Here is a 9,187-nt window from a genome sequence, read left to right as displayed (position 1 = left end):
CTATCACCTTGTTCTCCTATCGCCAGCTCTGAATTTACAGCTTCTTTGAGTTGTCTGCCAGCTCTCTGCGGGGACATGAGAGGCTTTGATAGGTGGTGTTTCCATGGAATGAGGGCATCTTTCCCAGGCAAAAGGAGCAGCGAGGTGCACAGCCCCGGGGAAGGGTGCTCTGGCCAGAGCGATAGCAGGATCAGGAACAGAATCACCCAGATTAGAAAAGATCTTTAAGATCATCAAGTCCAGCCATTAACCTAACGCTGACAAGGTCTCAACTAAAGCAGATCCCTCAGCACTGTGTTTACCTGACTCAATTCCCTCCAGGGACGGGGACTCCATTCCTGCCTGGGCAACCTGAACACCCAATAACCTTTTCAGTAAAGAAATTCTTCTTAATATCCAACCTGAACCTCCCTTGGGGCAACTTGAGCCCATTTCCTCTTGTCCTGTCGCTTGTTACTTGGTTGAACAACCTCACGGTCCTCTGAAGGGCAAGTCTGCCCCGGCTGCTCTGCTGCGGGAAGCTGAATCTCCAGTTGGGAAAATACGACGCAAACTGGCACACCATCTCTCCAAAGCCATTAACAACATTGTAAGAATAATATTTAAGGCTGACGTAACTTTAAAATAAATGTAGAACAAAGATGCTGCCTCATATTGATAACAGAGCAGAAAGGAAATAGAAAATTATAAGGTTTTGACTGGACATTAGGAAAAAAAAATTTACAGAAAGAGTAGTCAAATGTTGGCACAGGCTGCCCAGGGAGGCGGTTGGGTTCCCATCCCTGGAGGTGTTTAAAAGTTGTTTAGATGTGGTGCTGGGGGAGATGGTTTAGGGGTGAGCTTTGCAGAGCAGAGTTCGTTGTTGGACTCAATGATCCCAAGGGGCTTTTCCAACCTGAATGATGCTATGATTCTATGAAAGCCAAGCAGAAAGCTGAAAAGAAACCGACAGAAATCCAAAAAGTTGTGTGTCAGCGTACAGCCAGCTGGATGCCAGTGTGTGAAATGAAACACCAGCTCTCAACCTTCTCTGTCATTTTTGACTTGTTGGAGTGCTGGAGATTAAAGCCGTGAGCTCTACAGAAGGTCTTTCTGATGAAGCAGTTAGTGGTGACTACACAAATCATCGGATATCTCACTGGCCTGTACTGCAAAACCGTGCTGTCGGTGAGGCCACACGCCAGCGCTTTGCCACGCCTTCGCCGAAAGCCGAGCCTGCGAAAACCTCTCACACCTACACCCCGAGATGTGCAACAGTCCCTTAGTCCGTACGGCGGCACGAAAACCTGCAAGGAACTGATCCTTACCTTCTGCAGCTCGGCATGAACCACGGGCTGCGCAGCGTGGGACAGGAGGCTCCGCACGCCTCCCAGCTTCTTCCACATCATGGTTTTCTTTGTCGGGGGTGCAAGGTCCAGTGTAGCAAGAATGTCCGTGCAGTTGTTCAGTTGGTTGTATATAGCGTTGCTGCTGATCTCCTTCACGGCATCCACCAGCAACTTCCTCTTTCTTTTATTTTTTTTCACCTGGTTGACAACTAAATAGAGCAAGTATTTAAAAAAAAACACCAAACCAAACACCCCCTAGTCTATTCACCGAACGCTTAGCACAGAAAAAAGCATTGCGAATCAAACGGACAGGCTGCTGACCTCCTGAAACACCGCACAGACCTAAAAAAATCAAAGTGCAAGTGCACAGGCCATTTCCTCAGAAGTGTTCATAAAATATTATCTGTGTGTTCTTGTGCAGACAATGCAGGGATGTCGAATTACAGCAGACATATGACTGAGGGGCTGAAGAACCAGGAACATGAGGACTGAATAAGAACACGTGATAGACCAACAAGACTGAATAAGCTGCCTTTAATCCATCAGGAAGTTAATCATTCCGAGAAATGTACTCAGCAGGTTTGATTACCTCATAATTTATATCTGTATTTGTCATTTTAATCCTTTAGCAATTTAATTATATATATGTAGTAAACACAAAAGACAGACACGGACTGGTGCTACAGCCATAACTTCCTGAACGTTATTTTGGCAGGCTGGGAAATTCCAGTGTTCTAATTACGAGTGTCAACATGAACTCGGTTCTTTGCTGACAGCCACTAGTGTGACAGGTTAACACAGAGATTTACTCACAGAAGGAATGAAACTTTTTTCTTTTTGGATCTTGTTAAAGTTCAAAGTTTACAAAACAAAGTGATACAGAGGCCTGAAAGTTTTGCGATTGCTATTTTGCACATAAGAATCGCTGGTGTGTCACTAGCGATGACAGTTCTTCAGCTGAAACGTCAGTAACACTCATGACCGGGTCGGCCTTGCGCTGCCAGTGGAGCTGCAGAGCAAAAACCAGATGAAAAACCTGATACCGGTAGTAGTTGCCATAAAACACAAGTCTGACAGCAGGAGCAGATGAAATCTAAAGTGGGAGTAAAGAGTTTTGCAAATATTTTCACTCACAAGAAGAAAAACAAGCCTAGTTAATGTAAACATTTGGCAAGAGACTGGTCAAGCTCTGACCTGAATCATCAAGTGGCTCAAGCACAAATCCTTCTTCTTTCGACAAAAATGTCATTTCATTCGTTAGGTGACCGACCTCCTCAACGGTGGCATTTGCGCAGTTGAACTCCACTATAAGGAAATACAGCAGAGAACCCACGTCAAAAAAAAACCAAAAACCACACACAAAAGAGTTCACAAAATGGAATAATCGCTCAATCTCACAACAGAGAACGGTATCAGACAAAAAAGATCAGAGCCAGAAAACCACGATTTTGTCTCTAATCTCCCAAACACAGCAATAGATGCCCCCGCTCCTGCCCACGCTCTGCACCGCGCGCTTCCCTTCGCTGACACCAGAACCCGCACGGGTTGAAAAACTCATCGGGAGGAAAATCTGCCTGCTGAAAAATGTTCAGAGGGAAAAGTGTTTTGGTCCACATCAGAGGAACAGGCAGCACCAGGAGTAGTGCAGGGAGGGGCTAGTGCCACAGTTTCCTTTGAAAGCTGTGCCAGAATTCTCAGTTTTAAAGTAACAGTATGATGAGGGTAAAAGGAGTTAACATACAAAAAAACCCCCACACCCCAGAAATGCTTCAAAAATTAATTTCTTTTATCAACATCAAACCCCAAGAAGACTAACAACACCTTTATGTCATTTGTCACTGAAATATGAGGCCAGAATACTCCTAGGGAAAGTCCAAAGTTACAACGCACCCTCACGCTGTTTCGTTTCACCTACAAAAGGGATTTCATACTAAGCAGTGGGGCGGATCAACAGCGAATCCAGCAGGACATCAGATAAAAGTGTTCCTAAGCAATGTCAAATTACAAATCCGGAATCCATAGGTTAAATTACATTATATCCAACATGCATATCAGGAAAAAATCAAAAAGCAAAATAAATGAAAATAAAAAGGCAGGGGATAGGGCATGAAGCTGGACGTGAGTAACTTGAGGCATTAACACAGGAGCAGAGGGCTCGTGCGTGGGTGAGACGGAGCGAACGTCGCAAACTCACCGGCTGTGCTGTTCCCCGGCAGATCTTCTGACAAAGGACGTTCTTCCTCCAGATCAAGCAAGTCCTTATGTAGGCTGCTTTGCTCATCCCTCAGCAAGATTTCTTAAACACAAAATGCAGAGAGCTTTAAGCATCGTAAGCCTCAGCAGACACAAAAGAGCCTGATGCAGCCTCATTTTGCACATTGAAGGTCAAAGAAAAAAAACCTCAGCTTCCACGGGCCGCTGCCCACGGTGCCTTCAACAGCACAGGAGGGAGAGCATTAATCTTAATTTTGAGATTTCCACCTTTTCTTTGATAAGTATGGTATTGATAATTTTTTAGAAGGTATAAATCTATAGGGATTTACATCAATGCTCTAAACCATAAAGATGTAGAAGTGACTTTGCTGCCTTTGTTATTACAGCAATAAGGATAAAAATGCTGCAGCACTTCGCCTTTGAAAATGCCTACGAAATTGATAAACATCAAGTATAAATTGAATGTCTTTAAAAAAGTAAAATACATCCTTTAAAACAATTTTACTTGGCAATGCCTAAGCGACCACAGATTTAGCGACAAGTAAAAAGAAAACAAAGCACGAGAACCATAAACGATAGAAAATTTACGTTTGAAAACAGTCACTTCCACACTGCCTTGTTTTTTCCTGTAAGAATGAAAACGTTTGGAAAGAAACTAATTCTGTTTATCTGCGGTGAACCCTACCAATCATATCTACATCCTCCTCCTCATCCCCAAATAAGTCCTCCTCCAAACAGAAGGTATCTCCCTGCAGCACAGACTTGTCTCTGCTCACGCTGGCGGAGTTGTGGTCAGGGCTGTTACTGCTCTTTGCGGTTCTGCTGTCCAAGAAACTCTTTTTTCTTAGTGCTTCCGGTTCTTCGTCTGAGTAAACACAGAATTCCTGATGTTTCATCTGCAGGCATTTTTGAAACACATATTTATTCATTTCCTAACGCTTCAGGGAATTTCTAAGGGATTGTAAGACATCCCATACCTCAAATGGAATAAACAAGAAACAATTTTAGCTAATTCAGTAAAAAAAAGAAAATGTTGGGTTTGATTCTCAGCCTCCGATACCATATTATATTACTTAGGCAGAGTACTTACACAAAAAATTAAGCATAAGGCTGTATGACAGGCCAATCGGCACAAGTGCGAAAAAAATGCACTTTTCATAATAACTTTTTCACATGTGGAAAGGACTCAGACTGTACAAAGTTTTATATAAACCACACTTTTCCTTATGGAATATTTCTAATTTCTCAACTTCTCTCACCAAAGTTTCTATCACAAAGAAGCATATTGCTTCCGTACTCCTCTGTGAGTGTGATGTCCTCAGCTCTGCTCTGATTCAAGGTAAAATGTTCAGCAACATCAATGGCACTGATGAAAAAAAAACATTATGCAAAATAGAGGGTGAACTGAAACCTGTTGACCGTTTCATTGGAATGTGAAAATTTCTTACTAAACAGTCTTCAATCCTGACATTTTATGATAAACCCCTGAAAGACAGTTTCTATTTTCTATGGCATTGAAGGCACCCCGGCTGATCCTCATTTCTGTGAAGAGGGAACAATCAGTTCCCAAAGCTACTCCCAGCCAAGTCATTTAAAATTTTATTGAAAAAATTCACTGCTTGGAATTTCCTCTAACAGCTAAAAATAAGCATATGGAAAACCCGTGCTATGTATTTATTAAAACTGAGACCTCTAAGCAAGCAGGCAGCAGCTGCTGTTGCCAGCCAAAGCTTCACCAACGTATGGTGGACAGCGAGGACTGAGTCAGCGATGGCCGTGACGGCCCCATCTCTAGCGGGTGACCCATCCTCCCCCTTTCCTATTTCTCTGCCCTTTTGCCAGTAAACTCGGGCACAGGCGAGTTTGTTCACATCCAAGCCCTGCTCTCCACTGGCCGCTCATCATGTCGAAGGCGTCTCAATTAGTGGGCCACCATCACCCGTCCATCAAACCGCACAGACTCTCCGGGTGGGCAGAAACAGCACGCTTCGCAGAGTTAGTGCACTGAGGTTCTGGAATCAACGGTGTCACCCTGTATTCACAAAATCCTACACTCTTACAGATCCCACCAAACTGTATTTGTGACGAGAGACAGAGGAAGCCTCAGCACGAGTTGGTTAGCGCAGACCTGCAGGGTCACCACAGGCATCAGAACCACGGCTTGGCCTCCTGCTCTTTTGTCAGATTTTTTCTACATTAAATGCTGATTTGTGTTAGAAAGGCCAGAGGAATACGCTGGCTTTTCATCAGGAGCCAAGCTGACTGCTGCTGATAAAACAGCCCAGCCCCAAAGGGCAGTGGAGCAGAAATTAAACGCGGTTACACAATGGAACAGTACAACACTGTGCCGACACCAGAGCTTCCTTGGCCCTACAACTGGGTTTATATTAACTTGTAGATCTTTGTTACAGGGCAGAAAGTTGTTTACAGGCTTAAAAATCTAAGTTCAATACCTTAAATCATTAAAGGTCTGTTAATTAAACAGATTTTGAGGAGCTCTACCAAAGCACAAGTCCTGTAACTGTAGCCTTGTGAGGCTGACTCAGAATTTAGGAGAATTCAGTTATCAAAGCAAAGCAATTCCAGTCATGGGATATCTTTTACTTCTGAAAATACTAAAATAATGAACAAAAACTAGGCAAGCATTTACTTTAAATCAGGTAGTGGTGTTTCAAAATCATTAAATTCTTCAGGTAATGTAATGGCCTGATAAGCTGCCTCAACGATCTCTTCTGGAAGGTCAAGGCCTAAAAAAAACCACAATACAGAAAACATAATAACATAAGTATCAATACAATGAAAATAATGTCCTCCCAAGAACGTATAATAAGACTCTAAACCTGTCAGGAAGGTCTGCTGCCATTCTAAATAACGGAAAGGTAAAGCTTGGGCACTTTCCCATCAGGACTCTGAAGTGGAATTAAAATCCTTAGTTTACACATACTTTAGAAATCATATTTTTTTACAGACAAATACAGAAGATTCTGCTATTACAGGACCTGAAATACTGCAAATACATTGGCTTATGAACAGCTGCTTGAAGTCCCTGAAAGATTCTCACAGCTGACATTTAGCCTAGAGTCTGTCACCACTTCAAATGAATTATTGCTTTTTCTTTTCCTCCCCTGTAACGTGCCTGTAAGTGCCCGTGCAATGTGATTCTCCAGCATCGAATAATTGCAAAGTGAGAGTGCAAATACCTGGGAATCAGAGAACCCTGGAACAATTCAGGTGAGAAGAGATTTTTTAAGGTCATCCAACCCAATCTTTTGCTCAAAACAGGGTTAATTTCTAAAGCCGGATCACTTCTGACTATTGTTGCTGATGGGGATTCCACAGCATCCCTAGGCAGCCTGTTTCAGATTTTTACCACTTCCACTGGGAATTCTGCCCACCCTTACATGTAGTCAGAGTCTCTGTTGCTGCAGTTACAACTGTTGTGTCTTGTTCTCGTCCCATGGGGTCCTCTGTAAGCTGGTGTAGTATCTGTACAAAGCTGATAGTGCTGTGTACTTACCATGCGTCCTCTAGAGACTTCCAAATGTTCACAAATATTAACTAACTAATCACAATCCTATCCTTGTGAATAATGCAGAGTGAGTATTCACTATTCTGCCAACAGACCAGGTCACAAAGCATGTTAGGGCTGGCAACAGATGCTGGTGTCCTGGTTTTAGCCTTTTTTTTTTAGACAACGGTGCCTCCGTGTTTGTTGCCCAAGTACAATAAAGGCACAGCCTGTTGGAAAAGGATCCGGTCATTGCTGACGCCTTCTTGCTGGCTACATGGCTCGAGCTCAAAGCACACTGTCAGATCTGGCACCAACACACTCTTGGACATGTTGTTGGTGTCATCAGCAATTAAAATTAATTATCTAGCAACAGAGGCTCAAGTCAAGCTCTTTCTCGTGAGATACTGCTACTTTTAAAGGAGTCAAAGAACTGAAATGGCATCAAATTAAGCCAGGCTAAACACCAGTAGGAAGCACTAGTATGTTCAACTTCCTTTGGGATCAATAATATGTATTTAAGAGAAATATCAAAAATTAACTTTTAAAATGAGAGCTGTAAAGGACAGAGATGGAAAAATGCAGAATTCAGTATGTACCTGGGCGAAATGCTGTCTTCATTTTTGTCAAAGCTTCATTACAGTCTGCCAGGAGGTACTTTGTTTTCCTGTGGTAAATCCGCACCACTCCTAGGAGTAAGTGTCCAGAAGTTCGCAGAGCTATTGCAAACTTGATGATTTAAAAAAAGTTGTTCAGGAGTTAGCATTTTTGGCAAAAATACTAAAATGAAAACATTACACAGTAGTAACTGAGTTCCAGTAACATACACCAGTATCGATCTCTACAAGATTCAACAGGGCTCTGTACGGATACTGACGACTGTAAACAGAAATTAATTTTCAGACCTCGGAACTTCTAGTGGCTTCTGTTGCCAAACATTGCCGTGCTCTTACTTCATCTAAACCACCTCAGCTGACTGCCAACAAACAGCTCAACACATCCTGAAACAGAAAGCAGCCGTGCATATCCCTGTATCTGACACTTCGGTTATTTAAGCGAGCAGACCCCATACCTACGCCCTTATTTGTGCAAATGAAGGCCATAACTATGCCCTTATTTACGCAAAGTTTTCCTGCATGAAGCACGCTCAGGGTGGTTGTGCCGATGCTAGACAAGACAGCGGGCAGGGGAAAGGAGAGGATACTCAACTAACAGCATTTTAACAACGCTCGGTCAATCACAAACTACGCAAGGCGAACAATGAAATCGACGCTATCAAATATCAGGGAGGTATTTTCATGGAGAAAATAAAATAAATTAAAAATAACCTGCTTGCACCAGCTGAAAGCCCTGGATCTCATGACAGCGTAAAGCCTTCCTCACTCGTCCCCTGACCGTGACCGCAAGGACAGCTCGCTGCAGTCCCACCTCACCTGAGACACGCAGAGACTTCAGCCTCCGGCTCTGCTCATACAGAGCCTCTCACAAGCACTACGTGTGTTAATCACATATTTAAGGGCTTGTCGTGGGGAAGCTGGAAGACATCCGCTGCAAGTGGCAGGATGGTTACAACATGCTGAAAGTTATTTATTGTAAGATCAGCGTTCTCCTCAAACAGTCTGTGTGCAATTTCATGGCGCTTCTCTTAGTCCCTTGACATTGCTTAAGTAGCTGACTTCTCAGTCCTTTTGAGACAATTCCCTCCAACACCAGCATTTCCCAAATTCTGTTGAACAATACCCACAGCTGACGCTCCAAACCTCTGAAGAAAGACTGGTGCCATCCGAGTCTGTTGTGGTAACACTTTCTTACACGGTATGTAAATGCACGCCACAGATCTCCAGGAGTAAGGTGGCAAGTGAAACATTTATATAATTGTCACTTAATGGGATGGAGATTTTATCTGAGAGAGAGCTGAATTAAAATCGCATCAGGAATTTACCTCACACTGCTTTTGAAATAGCCCCAGAAATGTCCAATTTGGTGAATCTCCACAACAGCCACAGCTCGACGCCAGCACTTACCAGGACACACCCCATCGTTCAATAGCGTACCTTTGGCGAGATGATCTTTGCAACGGTCGCCTCTAAATTGCACTCGAAGACGTGAGATTTGGTGAGCTTCTTCTCCCAGTGGG

The 9,187-nt window shown here is 43.3% G+C and overlaps 1 protein-coding gene across 1 annotated transcript in view; it reads right to left on the bottom strand.

Moving 5' to 3' along the window:
• LOC104272327 (double-strand-break repair protein rad21-like protein 1) overlaps window positions 1-9,182 on the bottom strand; it is a gene marked incomplete at its 5' end in the record, with an annotated part of 13,417 nt that extends 4,235 nt beyond the window's left edge. The window contains 8 exons of the mRNA XM_009867290.1: window positions 1,308-1,537; window positions 2,523-2,633; window positions 3,523-3,624; window positions 4,228-4,407; window positions 4,802-4,908; window positions 6,193-6,289; window positions 7,650-7,779; window positions 9,105-9,182. Coding sequence (XP_009865592.1) covers window positions 1,308-1,537; window positions 2,523-2,633; window positions 3,523-3,624; window positions 4,228-4,407; window positions 4,802-4,908; window positions 6,193-6,289; window positions 7,650-7,779; window positions 9,105-9,182 — 1,035 coding nt within the window. The remainder of the gene's footprint in view (window positions 1-1,307; window positions 1,538-2,522; window positions 2,634-3,522; window positions 3,625-4,227; window positions 4,408-4,801; window positions 4,909-6,192; window positions 6,290-7,649; window positions 7,780-9,104) is intronic.
• Window positions 9,183-9,187: the final 5 nt, after the last annotated feature.

The sequence above is a fragment of the Apaloderma vittatum genome, unplaced genomic scaffold (assembly GCF_000703405.1).
Source record: "Apaloderma vittatum isolate BGI_N311 unplaced genomic scaffold, ASM70340v1 scaffold35083, whole genome shotgun sequence".
Taxonomy (NCBI): domain Eukaryota; kingdom Metazoa; phylum Chordata; class Aves; order Trogoniformes; family Trogonidae; genus Apaloderma; species Apaloderma vittatum.
The sequence above is the reverse complement of the archived record's forward strand: the minus strand, read 5'-3'. Positions and strand labels throughout refer to the sequence as shown.